A 15,959-nucleotide genomic window follows, 5' to 3' on the forward strand; every position below is an offset into this window, starting at 1 on the left:
CTCCCCTCTGCCACTGAAACCACACCGGACGCGGCCAAAGACGCGCTGGCACGGAGAAGCACCGTCCTGCCATTGCCAGCACCGGGGCCAGTCCCCCCGGGCCCTGCGAGGCGCCGGGCACGGCACGGCCACCGCTGGGAGTGCAGCCGCGCGCCGGGAAAGAGCCAGAAGCCACTTGGAAGGGACTGGAAAGGTCACGGAGCCGCCCTGGCCACGGGATCCCACTCCGGGGTCAGGGGAGCCGCGGTCTGGCTGGGATCCGGCTGGGATCCGGCTGGGATCTGGCTGGGATCCACCTGCCCCCCTCGCCCCAACCATCGCCACGTGCCAAAGCCCCGTCTGGCGGGGGGGGGTCTCACTCCCCCTGACCCGGGACGTGGCCACCGGCCTCGCGCTTGGGGCACGTGGCCCTTCCCTGGGGAGGGGGAGATGCGCGGCCGGGCTCTGGCTGGCGGCGGGGGCTTCCTGCCCGGCACGGGGGCAACGGCAGCGATTCGGAGCTGGGAAGGACGGGAGGTGCCGGGGACGGGCGCTCCCCCCAGTTTTTAAGAGCCTCGAACAAGGGGGTGGCCGAGGCAGGCGGGACCCCCCCCGGGCATCGTCCCCCCACGGGCATCGTCCCCCCGCGCCGGGGCAGCGGCAGCCACCGCGGGGTCCAGCCCGGCGCGGAGCCCACAGCCGGGGGGTCCGGCCCCCCCATCTGCCCCCGGCACTGGGGGAGCCCCGGAGCACCCCAAACCCGCAGCCCGTTGCCCCAAAAGCCCCCGCAGGGCCCCGGGGCGGCTGTTACAGGCAGGTGGCGCTGAAGAAGAAAGGACGGGGCCGCCCCGGGCACTGGGACCAGTCAGCCCTGGGCACTGGTCCCAGTGCCGGGGCGGCACCGGTCCCGCAGCCCCCAGCGGCGGGCGGCACTGGGACCAGTGCCCTGGGCCGACTGGCCAAGGGCGGGCAGGGGGCGGCAGCCCCGTCAGTATATTATTATTATTTACCCGGTGTATTGGTCCTGTGCGTAACGTCTTAGGTTATTTTTCTGTTTGTTTGTTCGTTGTTTTGTTCCTCGTTCCGTCGTTCAGGGGTGTCCGGGGGGGCAGGGACGCGTCTGCCAGGGCGGGGGCTCAGGACGGGCCCCGGGAGAGGGGGGGGACGCGGCGGGTCCAAATCGCACAACCAAAAGGCCATGGATGGTCGGGGGGTTTTAATCGCGTGACCAAACACAGCACTTGAACATCAAAAATAAAAAATAATAATAAAAAAAATTTTAAAAATATTTAAAAAAAGAAATAACCCAAGAGTTCAGAGCTTTCAGCTCCATCCCGCACTGGGGGCTCCCGGCCAGCCTGGGGCTCGCCGGCACCGCAGCCAGGCTCCCACACCCAGCGGCACCAGTCCTGCCGCAGCACCGGGACCCCCAGCCAGCGCGGCCGGCGCCACGTCCCCCTGCGACGTCGACGTCCCACGAGGCGCCGGGCTCGCGCTGCCGGCTCATCCCCAGCGCAAGCGTCACCGTGACGGAGCTGCGCGGCGATGCCGGAGCCAGCGGCGAGAGGTGGCTGGAGGGAGCGGCGTGGCGGCCTCGGGGATGCCGAATGTTCCCCGTAAAACTCGCGTGGGGGGAGAGAGAGGAAGAGAGGGGAGAGAGACTGCGGGGCTGGGGAACCATTTGCACTATGGAAGGTCAAAGACGAGAGGAGGACGGGATCGCCTTCGCCGCCGAGCCAGGGCCGGGCCAGAGCCGTGTCCGTGGGCCGGCCGGGCGTGAGGATCGGTCCGTCTGTGCCAGGATGGCTTTTCCTCGCCGCCGGAGGAGACACCAAGGTGCCGCCAGCTCCACCGCGGTGCCGCGGCATCGGGGCACGAAATCCCCCTGGCCCTGGGGCGGAGGAGGGGGCTCCAGCCCCACCAGCCCGGCAGGACGCGGGCGCCGGGTCTCGGGGGGCTGCGGCAGCCCCAGGAGACAGAGGGGACCGGCGGGGGACGGGGATCGGTGGGTCCGGACCAGCCTCCCCAGGAGAAGACCCCCGCTCCCGGGGCCGTCGTGAGGCTTCAGATGCCGGCGACGCCGACCCACGCTCTCGCACCCAGCCGTCCCGCAGCGGCTGCCGCGGTGCCCGGCCGAGCCCTGACCCGCAGGCAAAGCCGGAACCGCTCTCCAAGACGCCGCTGGCCGGGGGCCGCGGGGGGACCCCGCTTGGCCACCTCGTTACACCCCGGCCTCGTTACGAAGCTCCTTTCGGCAACGCCACCCTCCACCTCCGCTACCAGGCAGCGACCGCGCCGGCACCCGGCAGCAGTAACGGAGGGAGCGGGTGCCCCCGGTGCGGGGGGACAGGACGGGGGGGACTCGCGGCTCCTCGGTCACAAACCGGATTAGGAAGAGCTACAGGAAAGGAAAAGCTTAATGAGCGTCCCAGTTACTTCTGTGTTGTATAAATTACATTTGGTCTGTAACTCGCGTTAGTCTCCTGTGTACGATATCATAACCACTGCTCTGTCCCGGTTCCGTCCTTGGTTGTTTTTTTTTTTTTTTTTTTTTAGACTTTTTGTACAATAAAAAATTTATATAGCCAAAAAGAAAAACAAAAAAAAGGGGAAAACTGCTGACAAAACGCATTTTGCTTGGGTTACTGCGCTCCGCTCGCTGCCTCATTGCCCCTCGCCCAGGCCCGGCCCCTCGCTGGCACCGGATCCCGGGGTCGGCACCGGATCCCGGGGTTGGCACCGGATCCCGGGGTCGGCACCGGATCCCGGGGTTGGCACCGGATCCCGGGGTTGGCACCAGATCCCGGGGTCGGCCACGCAGCATCCCCACAGGAGCGGAGATGGAGGAGGCCGGCTGGGGGCTGGGAGGGGCGCGAGCAGCTCTGCTGTTCCTCGGGGCCTTCGTCCCCCGTGTCGATCCCGGGACGGGCCCTCGGCCTCTCCATCCGCTCGCCCAGCTCCGCACGCCGGGTCCCTGCGTCACGGCAGCCCCCCGCGCCCGACCCCGCCGTCCCCCTCCCGCCTCCTCCCTCGGGAGCTCCCGGCCTGATCCGGCGACCGTGGCTTTGACCAGCTCGGGAAACATTTCCTAATGCTTCTCATTTTTCCCACGCCCCCGACGCTGGCCGCGCACCACGGACGAGCGGATGAGAGGGGACGAAATCCGCCCCGACGCCCCGTGCCCAGCTCGGAGCCGCTTGCGGCCAAGGCCGTTCCCGGGTTTATCTCCCAGCTGGGGCCAAACCGCAGCCCCCTCCCCTCCCAAACCCCCCCGAGCACGCTTGGCCTTGCGCTTCAGCAGCCAGCGCTGAGCCAACGCCTTGAGAACCGGCCCAGGAGAACGCGGCCACCCCAAAATCTTCCCCGGCCCACCGGAGAAGGACGTCCCCGTCCCAGCGGCCGACGCGGGGGTGGCCCGCGCCCAGGGACGGGGCCGCGTTCGCCATCCTGAGCTCTTCTTCCACCCCCCCGCGCACCGAGAGCCGCGGCGAGGCTGAGCAAACCCGGGCGGGTTGACCCCGAGCAGGGGACAGAGGACGCGGGACAGGGATGGAGACAGCCGGGACAGCGCCGGGGACAGCGCCGGGGACGCCCCGCGTGGGAGCCCCGGCTCCGGGCGACGGCCAGAGCCGCGCTCCCCCCCGGCTGGGAGCCCCCCGCCCTCCCGCCGGCCCCCGCTTCCTCCCGGCGCAGCTCCCCGTTGTAAAGCTGAGATTTACAAGTGGCCCCGAGTGCCGGAGGAGCCGAGAGCAGGGGCAGCCTTTATGGAGCCTCATTAGGGGCTGCAGGTATGCCGAGAATGCCGCAGCTAATTACCGCCGTGGCGGCGGGAGGGGACAGGGTGGGCAGCGGAGGGTCACTGCCCACGGGGCCGGGGGAGCAGGGGGACCTTCTGGCCCAAGCGAGGACCGGACACGAGGACGCGGCTCCGGCACGGACTCTCGCCCCGCTGGGGTCAGCTGGGTCCCAGGCCCTGCCGGCAGCGGCGGCGGCTCGGGGGACGTTGGCCGTTTCCCCGCTCCCGCTCCGGCCGCCCTCCAGCCGAGGTCCTCCAGGGGAGGCTGGGAGGCTGCCGCTCCCCCCGGCCCCGGCAGCACCCCGGCCCGGCCCTGCACCCCTCGCTGCTGCTGCGGGCCCCGTCCGCTCCAGCTGCAGACCCCAGCCCCATCTCGGCCCAGAGCTCGCTATGGGGGGGCCGTGGGCAGCTCCAGGCTGGGCCGAGGTCTCGGCCGCGGTCGAGGACAAGGTGCCGAGTCCCTCCAGCGCCAGAGCTGCTCCGGGGAGAGCTGCCTGCTCTGCCCTCTCCGGACTCAGCTTCCCCACGGATAAAGCTCCCGGGGGTCTTCAGGACCCGCAGGACGGCACCGAAGCAGCACCCGCGGGGCAGCACGAAGCACGACGTGACGGCAACGACGCCCCGGTTCCCCCGGCCCCGGGGGACGAAACCCAGCTCTGACGGGGAGACGCGTCCACGGCTCCGCAGCATCCCCATCGCCGCCAAGCCCCCGCTCTGCCCACCGTCCCCTGGGGGCCACGGCCTCGGGGTCCGCCTGGGGGGGGGCCAGGCTGTGCCACCCACCCAGAAGGGCCGCCGGAGGAACGGAGGTCCCGGGGGCGTTGGTTTGTTTGCTTCGGAGGACGATGTCAAGAGTTTAACGAGCGCTTGCTTTTGTTCTGGTCACGTCTCCCCCGAGGCTGCGGGGGCTGCACCCCACATCGCTGCTCCCCCCCCCCGGCCATCGGGTGACCTAATTCAGAGACCCAGAGGCAGGGCTGGGGGGGGGGGGGGGACAAATTAGGACAGGGACATCCGGACGACCACACACAGCTGCACCATGACACACCATGGCTCCCCGAACCTTCCCCTCTGCCGCCTAACAAGACCGTCCGCACGCAACATTCACAGTAATTAAACCATCAACGGGGAGCTGGCGGAGCTCCACCGGCCTCGCCGCGGCCCGGGGGGAGACGCCAGAACCGGGGTGATTATCCGGGAGAGCTGGGCACGGTCCAGCCCCCCCACCGCCGGCGACGGGGCGGGATGCCGCGCTGGCACAGAGCTCGCACGCAGGCAGCGGCAGCACGGGGCCGTGCCCGGCTCTAGGGCCAAGGCTCCCGGGGACCGGGTGGCTCAGCCCCCCGGCAGCGCTGCCGCTCGACCTCCAGCCTGCGGCAGGGATGGGATTTTGACGCAATCCCGAAGATCCCCAAACCATCCCAGGCTCCAGGCAGCAGGTTGCTCGCAAGGAGGACTTGAGGCATCCCAATTCCCCGTCCCCCAGCGAGCACGTCCCTTACAGAGCCACCTCCTCCCCGGCTGCAGCGGTGCCCGGGCTAGAAGGAAGGATTCAAGGGGCCGGAGGCAGCGGCCAGCCATCGCTCCTGCTTCCCGGCCAGCCTCCCGCCACCGGAGAAAGGCCCTGCGGGACGGGAGCAAGGAGCCGAGGAAGGTCAACGCTCAGGCTCCTTGGGGAGAAGATGCACGAGACCGGTGAGTCTGCAGAGAGAGAAGGAGAAAGTCTTGACAGCAGCGGCCCAGGGCCACCTCCTGCGATGGAAATCCCTCCTTCAGCCCCCATGGAGCCCCGCGGTGGGACCCAGCACATCCCAGATCCCGGCTCCCATCTGCGGGAACGGCGGCAGCGAGCCGGGAGGGCCACCGGCCACGCTCATCGGCTCCGGCACAAGCGCAGGCGGAGGGCGGTGGTGAGGGCTCGGTGCGGGACTGCGGTGCTGTCCCTCCTCGGGCTCACCCGCACTTGCAGGCTCCCCTCTTTTGTCTCCCAATTTTTGTGAATTTGAACAAAAGACGTTTCCCAACCCACCCACGGAGGATCTGGGGGCAAGAGGCCGTTGGGAGACGAGGACGGCGCAGCGGGAAGAAGGGACACGTTGGCACCGGAGCGCACGTCCCTCCCGCCGCGCACCTCGCTCCTCACCCCATTGTGCAAACCCCCCGTTTCTCCCTCTCATCCCCCCCGGCCTGACCTATCGTCCCACTCGCATTTACAGCCCAAGCGTCTGCTGTGAAAAGTGACTTCATGCTGAATTTGGGCACTGCTCGGCGTTACCAGCTCTCACGCTGCAAGCCCCGGCCCTCCTTTTCTTTCGCTCGCTTTCCCACACTTTCCCCCGCTCATTGTGTGCCCGCTGCTTTTTTTCTTCCCCTATTCAGCCCAAATTAGTCACGAGCAGCCCCCAGCTTGGAGAGGAAAAATAAATTAGGTGGTGTTTTAAACACAGTGTGATTGGAATGATTCTCCCCTACACCCAGGAGGGGAAAGCCCGGCGGGTGAAAGATGCAGCGTCCTCTACAAAACAGCCCCCGGCACCTCCCCGGGGAGCTGGGGGGGAAGGAGAGCGAGGGCAGCGCTGCCGGCACGGGCCGGGGACACCGGCACATCGGCACGGAGAGGGAGGGAGCGGAGCTCATCCCGGTTTTGGTACCACGGCCAAGGGAAACTCATCCCCAACGAGGGGAGGAGACGGCGCGAGGGAGGGAGGGGGAGAAGAGGCGCACGTCGCTTCACCGGCCCCGGGAGGAGAGCTGCCGGGGCAGAAACACCACCGGGACCCCGGGAGCGACCCAGGGAGGAGGACGCGCGGCCGGGCAGGGCGGAAGCGGGGCCGGGACCCCTGTGCCGCTCTGGTCCCCGGGGCAGAGAGCAGAGGCGGCGGCGAAATTGGGAGCCCTTGGTTCTGCCCTGGGCTCAGGGGGAAGGCGACGGCGTCCCAGCGTCGGAGCGGAAGCCCCACGTGCCGTCGTCACCGCTGCTGGAAGACGGGAGGCACAGCCCACGGCGTCTGCTCAGCATCCAGCCACCACCGACCTGCAGCCCCTGGAGAGCTCCTGGAGCAGCAGCACCTCACGCCGCGGCAGTCCCCGGCTCGTCCCGTCGGCCGTAACCCCCAAGCTGTGACCGAGGGACCCGGAGCAAGCAGACACGGCGAAGCCGAGAGGTATCCGTGCTTCCCCTCAAGTTCTGCCACGACCCTTGGTCTACGGCACCAAACCATCAGCTGCGAGAAGCGGCGACCGCCCCGTTACTCGTCCGCAGTCCCGATCTGGGTTACGGCCGGGTCCCAGCCCCGACGAGCCCGCGCAGCTCCCCGAGGTCAGCGGGAAGCGAGAAGATTTGCATCCGAACGAAGCAGCAAGGTCAATCTGGAGAGGCAAGGGGGGGGTTCGGACTTTGGCCAGGCCACACGCAGTAACGTCAGGACAACCCCTGACCGCTGGCGACGGGCAGGGCCTCTGCCCCCCCCAGCCACCCCCGCGCAGCCCGGAGCGGCAGCGCCCAAGTCTCCATCTGCTCCGGCTCCCTCCCGGCGGCACGCTCCGGCCCCGAGCCTCGGCCGCGCCATGCATCAAACTGACAGATACCAGAATTGCCTTGGAGAAGCAGTTTTATTATGAAACCGAGAATGAAATGCAGTGTTTGCCCTGGCACACTACAAAACATTTCAAGCAAATGACCAGCAAAAAGATCATGAGCCAAATAGAAAATACATCTTACAAAATCCGACGTACAAAAAAAAAAAAAAAATCAGAATAACGTTATTACATTAAATCAGGAAGGAGCAAGGGAGCTTCGATTCACTCGGCCACTGACGACCCAAGACACGCAACGTAACCCGGACCCCGTGGCTTTTAGCTGCCCTTTGGGAAAGTAAACAAACGTCCAAGGTATTGCTTAGAGTCACCGAGGGCACGCGGACACAGTCAGCCTGCAAACGTTAATGGAACAGAAGCGGGTTGAAGACTGCTACGTTAAAAAATATATATATATTGCTTATTAAGAATCGGGTATAAGCCTCTGGAAAGCTCGATTTGTACACGCACCCGCTGTTCTCTAGCATCTTAAGGAACCAAGCACGGACAAGGCAAACACCTCTCTGGTAAGAGGTTACGGTCAGAAATAAGAATCCTAGGACGTCAGTCTTCAGACAAGAGAAGGATTTCGGCCACAACGCCCACCTAAAAATCCAAGCAGACAGACAGATTTCTGCTTACGCCTGGGGCCGAGGCATCTGCGGGAGGGAAAGCTCTGCGCAGGGTGGGGGACGCGGCGGGAACCAACGCTTGCGAGTGAAACGAATTCTCTAGGCAGGCAAAGGAGGGGAGGGCACCAGGCAGCTCCTCTGCCCCAGCGCTGCCGGTCCAGTGCCACCGGCGTCGGGGTCCTGCGCTCCTCCACCGCCACCACTTCTGCCCGCGCAAGCCACCCCGGGGAATCGCTCTTTACGGCTCCCCAAGAACAAAGGTGCCGTCTGAAACACTCGAGCAGCAAGAAGCGCTTCACAAGCCGCGGCAGCGCCGCCTTTCACGTGACTTGGCCAAATTTTTTTCCGTAATTTCACGGGAAGAGTTACGGATAACGCAGCAGAAGGAACCGTGTTCCTCCGCGGCTACCGAGAACTTCCACGCTCAAAACACAGGTCCCGGGATAACGCCGGTGCTCCCCTGCACCGCCCGGCAGCTACTCTGAGGCCAAGAGAGGACGAGATAAAATCCAGCCTGAGGACAACATGGGACAAAGCGACTCTGCTGGTTTGCCGTTTAAGGAGGGGAACGTATCGCTGACCTTAGAGGAACCCGGAAAACGTGGGTGAAACGCCACGAGCCGCCGAGGGCTTAACAAGGTGGGACAAACGAAGCGGTGAGAACGGGCTCCGTACGCGAACGCATTGCTACGTTTTCCTCCTTGTTTTAGGACACCGGTCTTGATCTAGGGTTAATTGGCAATTCTTGCTCTGACAATTCCCATTAGCCTCACCCGGGGAAGGACGGCAGTCGTGAAACTGCCCCGCGTGTCGGCTATCACACACGCCACTTCCATTTTTTTAAAACATGAGACAATATAATTGAGAAAATCCTTCCCTGACGTTCAACCTGTCAGATCTCAGACGAGCCAGGGGTAAGACAGCAGAGATGCGGAGCAGGCCTCGCGTAATGCATCGTGCTCTCGAGACGAGGCGCGTTCTCGTCCCAGCTGCTGGGAAGAGACCACGATACGGCTGCACCTTGGGGCCCGTTTTCACAAGGCGGAGGAGGAGAGGACCAGGGCAGCCTGAGAGGTGCAGACGGCATCGGACGGCAAACAGAGGGCACGCTGCAGACCGGTCCTGGCTTTAGCAGCACACCGGGAGTCCTTAAACTAGAAAAGCAACTGCCGAGGGCAGAGCAAACCCTGCTCTATCCCCAGTCCTCAAGGTTTTCCCTTCCTCGTCGCACAGCAGACGCTGCACTCCCGCCGTCGCTCTATCTGCCCGCCTATTCCCCGGGCAGAGTTTGACTCTCCCCTGCGCAGGCGTTTGCCAGCGGCACTCGCAGGGCACCGGGACACTCTCCATCTCTCCCCACCGGACGGCACCTCCGGTGCGAGCTGCTGCGAATGACCCCGCCAGCAGCTGGGAAACCCCCGGACCGCGGGCTACCGGAGATGCACTGAGAACAGTTTCCTTTTTTTTTTTTTTCCCTCAACTTTTCTTCATTTTTAAACTTCGTAACTTGAAAAAAATAAGTAGCACAATCATACAACTACAGGGGATTCCCTGTCTACTCATCACTAAAACCTAGAGAAACAGTGTGGGAGTGAGAGAAAGTGGGGGAAAGAGAGAGAAAGAGTATGCACGCACTCGAGAGGCACACTGCAAATGGGCTGAAGCTAAAAAGGACCGGCATCAGACGATCCCAAAGCGTTCTGCTCTTTTCCTCTTCTTTGCCTGCGGAGAGGAATTACAAGAAAAAAAAAATCAAAACCAAAGAGAAACAAACAAACAGGTTCTTTAAAATCTCACACAACCCGATGGAGAATTTATTAAATGTTTGGTATCGGTAACAACGCCGGAGCTCAGCGGTTCCGGCCCCTTCCGGAGCACGCCACCACCACGTTAGTTCAAGGGAGCTACGCAGTTGTTATTCTAACGTTGGGACAAAGAGTGCCCCAAAATCAAGTAGCAGAAATATACAGTGCCTGAGATACAGTGCTGCTGAAGTCACTTCGTCCTGCTGGCAAAGCGCTACAAAGGGGCTGAGCTGGGAACAATGACTACTTCAGAGGCCTGGAAACCCTTCCAGGCAGTGGGGAGGTGGGAAATGTAAAAGGGCAAAGGGTTAACACTCTCCTATTCATGGAAAAGGTGAGAGGGACACACTAAAACGCATTAAATATACTATTGCGTCTCTCAGATATGCCTTTAAGCCGATACACGAGGGGCGTATAAATCTTAATTTTTAGCAGGATAAATAGCCCGGGGGCAACAGAAGCCCTAATCAAGAATCTCCAGGGGAAAGGTGCATTTGAGTGCACACAATACCAGTAAAAAGACCTTTTTGTTCCAGGCACAATCTCCAAGTGACCTAACGGAAAAGCATGGAATCCCTCGCCCAGCCGCCCCCTCTGCGCGGGCCGGAGGGGCTCATTCTCCCATGCTCGGCAGAAGGCTGGGAACGCCGCTCCCCGCTTCACGCGGGGCAGCGTTTCTGCAGTAAACCCAAAACAAAACACAGACACAAAAAGCAGCCCCTAAACCCCACCTGAATGGTCGAGATTGCTCTCAGGAACCAAACAAAACCCACTTCTTGTCTGTCGAGCCCAGGAGCCGTCTGGTTAAGCAGTTTCCAAGACCCAACGCTCGCCCTGCCGCAACCTTTGCCATTTGATTGTTAACGCAGGAGTCCCCGGCCCGGAGGGGTCCCTTTGTCCCCAGGAGAGGGGTGCCCGACTCCGGCTGATCCGTGCTGGAGCCGTATTTATGCGGCACCATAGGTGTGCACGGCACTCCCCACCTAACTTAACGTAGGAGCTACCGCGCCGGAGCACAGCCTGCGTGGTGACTCGGAACAATTTGAAGCAGAAGAAAGCCTAAAAGTACATAAAGGAGCACAAAAGTGCCCTGAGGAGCTTACAAATTTAAAAGGTGGGCCAAAACCCCAGAGGACAGAACAAAGCATGGAGGAGAAATGCTGGAAACAGGGTCAGCATCTCAATCCTCATTATATTGTAGAGTCTCCGGGGATTTATTGATGAAGACCTACAATAGCGTCCAAGGGGAAGCAGAGGGTCCAGAAGCATCCAGGACACAGGGAATTACAGAGCACAAGGAGCAGACAGAGTGAGTCAGCTCAGACCGAGGGGACGGGGAACCAGGGTGGGAGAAACCAGAGTAGAGAGGATGTGCCCCCCACCTCTTCTGGAAGCATCCGTGCCATCCCGCGAGAGGAGGAGCTGGATGCCAACACGTGCTGGCACGCTCCCGTGGCTTGGAAGACTCCAGAGCAGCCTATTTCCAGCAGGAGCCAGGGGAAAAGCCGCGACAGATCGGATGGCAGAAGCTCAACGCTCGCTGCCAAGGAAAAGGGGCTGAGCGGCCACGGGAGCGCACCCACCCACAGCTTGGGGCCAGCCCCACGCCAGCGCGGGGGACCCGGCACGCGGAGTCACGCGGCCACCCTCGGGACCGTCACCGCTCCCCATCCGCTCGGGAAAAGGTTTTACCTCTGTGTCTTCTGTAGCTCCAGCCCCGGCTGAACTCGTTACGATGCCAAACCGTTCCTTTCTCTTCTTCAGTTTCTCGTCTTCTTCACTCTGGCACAAAGAAGGATGAAGATTTATTTTGTTGGCAATGCCCCGGGGTGCTCGTTTAATGGTAAATCGTGTTCCTCCTACCCCCACTCCTCCCGCAGTCGGCTACCAGAGCACCTGCTAAAAGTTGGAGGAAGGCAGCGGAGACGCCGAGAGCGGAGAAGGCTTCTCCTCTGCCTCGGCAACGCGCGCTGTCTGTAGGGGATGCGTTGCACGTGCTGGAGAAGAGCTCCTGCAGAGCACGTCAGATAACGAGGGCAGCTCTGGTTCTTCAGCAGTGACCAGCGAAGACACACAAGGGCAGCGTCCACCTACCAGCCCATGGCACGGCCTCCTCAAATAAAGCCACAGCCCCGTATCGTCTTTGCTCTGAATTTCTTCACGCTCAAACCCAAGCACGAAGGAGGGTGGAAGGAAAGGACGGACGCTCGTCACAGCTACTGCGACAGGGCGCGGGTGGGCACGCGCGAAGGAAAACCCAGCCTCAGCGGCCAGAACCTCACCTTTGTCTGGACGTGGTCTAGGAAGGATTTGGGGGAAACCTTTACAGCTGTCGCAGGGACCTTCGTAGTGCCCTTGGGAACGCGAGCAGTAGGAACCCGACAGCCACCCCGAGGCACAGACAGCACGACGCTTCTCTCAGAAACTTTCTAATCTGGAGATGGAGGCTCAGCACTCACCCCATCTTCCTAAGTCTCATTTAATTTATTTCCAGCCTGAGTGAGCAAATGTCTACTGACAGTTCCCAGAGCCTCCCGATCCCTGCTTCTCAAGGTTCTCCAGAAAACCTGGAGGCTTTTTACCTCCGCCGCCCTCACCCACACCAACGTCCTGATCGCCAAAGCCATCATCACCCGTAAAAGCCTCAACGCATCCATTTTCTGCGGATTTATTCCTACCTCTGGCTGTTTTGTGCCTCTTTCAGGCCATTTCTACAGTTAAGGCCGCCTGATTGCTTTGCTAGGCTCCTACCACTTCTCCCTCCCTTGTCATTAAGTACATCTGAGCTCTCACTCCCCACAACCCCACCCACTACCTCTCGTTATCCGGGGCAGCGTGGCTCACGAGCAGGCTCTCACTTGCCAAAGGGTCCCCGGCCACGCCGCCCCGATGCACGGCTTCCCACCGCGTTGAGGAACAAGAGGTACCAGTGCCAATGCCCGGGGTTTAGAGCAAGGGGCACCAGGCAGAAGGAGAACAGGAGCACCATTTCCAAGAAAATACACTTGCCAGTCCCAGTGCTCTACCTGGATCAACTGGACTTAGCCGGCCAAGCAGAGGAATCAAGCTGGACGCTTATCCTTTAAGCTCGGGGTCATAAACCTCGCCATCAGCAGCCAAATTTGACCAAGAATGGCACCGGGCACCCTGTTAGCGAGCAGCGGGGCAACCTCACCGTGTCAACGCCTTACAGAAACGAGGCCACAGCAACCCGCTCAGTGCTATTACTCCTGACACGGACGCGCGTTGTGGCAACAGGGCTGGCCGAGGCGTTTGAACTGAAAGAAGTGAAAGCTCCGAGGTTCTCACAAGCTCCGGCTCCGTAGGAAGCCGCCAGCAGCCGTGGCCCCAACACGTTTGATTCCCCCCGTGCGTTACAGCCCCTCACCGCAGGGACTGCCGCCGGACACCACGGCAAGCGCTGGCAGCCCTACCGAGCCCGCAGCTTAAACCTTCCTTCCCAGAAATCCTCTGCGCAGGACTGTTTTGAAGACGGCTCCGTCATTAGGACATCACCACCCTCACCCACCTGCTCTACTCTGCCGGTCCTCCTTCCCCTGGTTTGATAGCGAAGCTATGAGCAAAGGTTAGATCACCCTTGGTGCTCCCTGCCCTCCCCAGTCCTGTTTCATGGAGGGGGACAGCAGGTACGCGTCTGTCCGAGGCTCTCGGGGGGAAGCAACCAAGAGCCCTCTCCCAACCCAGCACCCGATCCAAGTTAGGATCACTCCAGCTTTCGGGAAGAAGCAACGTCCCAGAAAAGCAGCGAAACTCGAGGGTTGTGAACAAAGGACGCCGGGAGGGATTATCATCACGGGGACAGAGAAGGGAAGGAAAAGTTGCTCGCTGGAGCAGCGCGACGTGCACGCAAGCTGTGGCCACACAAAGAAAATCCAACCTGTGCGTTAGCGACATTAAACAGGCTCTTAAAAACCATCACTGCTGCCCGCGTGGTTTAAACCCCACGAGCGAGAGGACGGCCCCAAAGCCACCTTCAAGAAGAAAAGCGCTGTGTCTTTAATAAAAGGACACGGGCGGCTCCCAGGGACTGCACCGAGCTGTAGGTTTTTATTTATTTTTTCGGTAAGCCACCCCCACGCCTCCCGCCCCCACCACTGCCCTGCAGGGAAAGCACATAACCGTCCTACTAAATCAACACGGTCCTAATGATCTCGCTCACTTGACCCCCTAGCACGACAGTGTCAGATGCAAACACGCGTACAATAAACTTCACTCCATCTTTAGCTTCTCGCTGACAGGTTTTGATTCATGGGGTGCTGAAACCCATCTGAGGAAAATTACCTCTATCAAAACGCTGCTATCTCTGCATCTATCAACCCCTGGTAGTGCCCCGGGGCCGTGCTCCAGCGTGCAAATGGGTGCACCAGCATCTGCAGGGAAAGCTGACCTTTCTGGCAGGATGTCAGATTTATTTTCTAACCTTACTACTTCTAGGCTTGTTCCCTTTGCACTCACGCCACGATAGTTATTTTGTAGTTTGTCTAAAAAAAGGGGGGGGGGGGGGGGGGGGGGGGGGGGGGAGGGAAGGAAGAAGAAAAAAAGCTTTTATGGAGGACTCCAAGCCCTGAAGCAAAGTCCTTCCTGCGATCTGGTAACGAGGGAGCATTTACACAGGGGTATCGATATATTTGTGCTGCATGCAATCCCAAAGCTTTAATTTTGACCCCTACATTTCATCTGCGGGACTGCAGGGCGCCGGTACAGCTCCACACGGGGCTGCCGTCGGGAACAGCATCCCAACACCACGGGACTCTGCCTCGGGATCCGCTTCCTCCCCATGCGAGATCCGGGCTCCCTCTTCGTCTGGAGTGCCCGGTCTAAACCCCACGGACTCCAGGCACCGAGGGGACGGACTCTGCACCACCCCAGGCAGAATCAGGCTCTTCTGTCCCCAAGGCTGATGTCCCCAAGCTGCTGCTGACCCTCTTCCATGCAGGGACAGCTTGAACTGAGCAGAGGGATGGAGAGAAGCAGAATGAGAGCGCCAAGTGAGGAAAGGGGGCTTGCCCCTCCACGCCATGGCATTTCAACGAGCCCCGTGCAGCATCCAGAGAAACCTCGGGCTTCGAGCAGTCTGTTTTTTCTTGGAGCGAGTGACACAAGTCGGGGAGCTCCCCGGTGCGCACGGAAAGAGGTCCCAAAGGGCAATAGGGGCTGTGCAGCTCCAGACTGGAAGAGCGCCTGTCAGCAGGGATTAAATCCAGGTTTAACGGCTCGTCCTCTGGCTCATATCGCTAATTCCGAAAAGAGAGAAGGAGCCATTTAAAAACTGGATCATTCCCTCTTTCCCGGAAGAAGGCAGAAGTGCTACTGCTGGTGCCGGAAGAGTTAATGCCAAAAGGCATTAATTTGTGGTTTCCATGGTGCGCAGAGCTCTGGCACTCACCGCTGCCCTGCCAACAGAGCAGACCCCAGCTCGGGGCAGGCAGAGCACAGCCGGTTACCTCTCAACACCACACACCAGCTCCCTGCAAGGGAGGTCTCAGCCCTCCGCTGACAGCGAGCCTGCCGCTCGCCTCTCCCACCTGAGCTCGGCAAGATGCAAGCAGCAATTCCCGCAGCGGTGGAATAAGGAGCCGCGGCAGCAGTGCTCCGGTGCGATGTTCCGGTTAACTCACCTGCAGGACTCAAACTTTTACAGAGGGGAAAACCCCACCGCCGGCCTCGCTCTTAAAGGGCGGACAAAAGTTGATCCCAGATCACCTAAAAGCATCTCGCTGCCTTTGGTGTTCAGGGCAAGAAGCAGGACAGCCGCCCTCGGCCCCCAGCGCCTAGGAGCTTCTAATAAATGATTCATCCCGAGCATCTCTGATCTGTTTTGCACCGAGCGAGCTGCTGCAAAGGACGAGGCCAGCAAGGCCCCACCAGCCATTAACACGTCCCCCTCCGCGCTCACAGCACCCAGGTCTCAGACACGTAGACGTGTGTGCTAGGAAATGAGATGCCAGGAGTAACGTCAGGCTCACCCCGAGCGGCCGGGCAGGGAGAAGGCTGAAGAACCAGCCTGGCTCTCCAGGAGCCCCTGGCACACATTCAGACCAGGGGAAAGGGACCAACGCACGGGAGACGCTCCACGCGTTCAGCTGTCGTCTGCGGCTATCCCCTTGTCAGCTCACAGCTCGCTGCCCTGGTTTGGCCAGGCCCGTTGCA

General features: G+C 61.5%; 1 protein-coding gene across 1 annotated transcript in view; it reads right to left on the minus strand.

Annotated features, from left to right (window-relative positions):
* Window positions 1–7,368: 7,368 nt before the first annotated feature.
* The window catches only part of SARNP (SAP domain containing ribonucleoprotein), a 32,216-nt gene continuing 23,625 nt past the window's right edge, over window positions 7,369–15,959 (minus strand). The window contains exons 10-12 of the mRNA XM_075525498.1: window positions 11,481–11,570; window positions 9,619–9,705; window positions 7,369–7,957 (exon numbers count right to left, since the gene is read on the minus strand). Coding sequence (XP_075381613.1) covers window positions 9,664–9,705; window positions 11,481–11,570 — 132 coding nt within the window. The 3' untranslated portion in view covers window positions 7,369–7,957; window positions 9,619–9,663. The remainder of the gene's footprint in view (window positions 7,958–9,618; window positions 9,706–11,480; window positions 11,571–15,959) is intronic.

The sequence above is a fragment of the Mycteria americana genome, chromosome 26 (genome assembly GCF_035582795.1).
Source record: "Mycteria americana isolate JAX WOST 10 ecotype Jacksonville Zoo and Gardens chromosome 26, USCA_MyAme_1.0, whole genome shotgun sequence".
NCBI lineage: Eukaryota > Metazoa > Chordata > Aves > Ciconiiformes > Ciconiidae > Mycteria > Mycteria americana.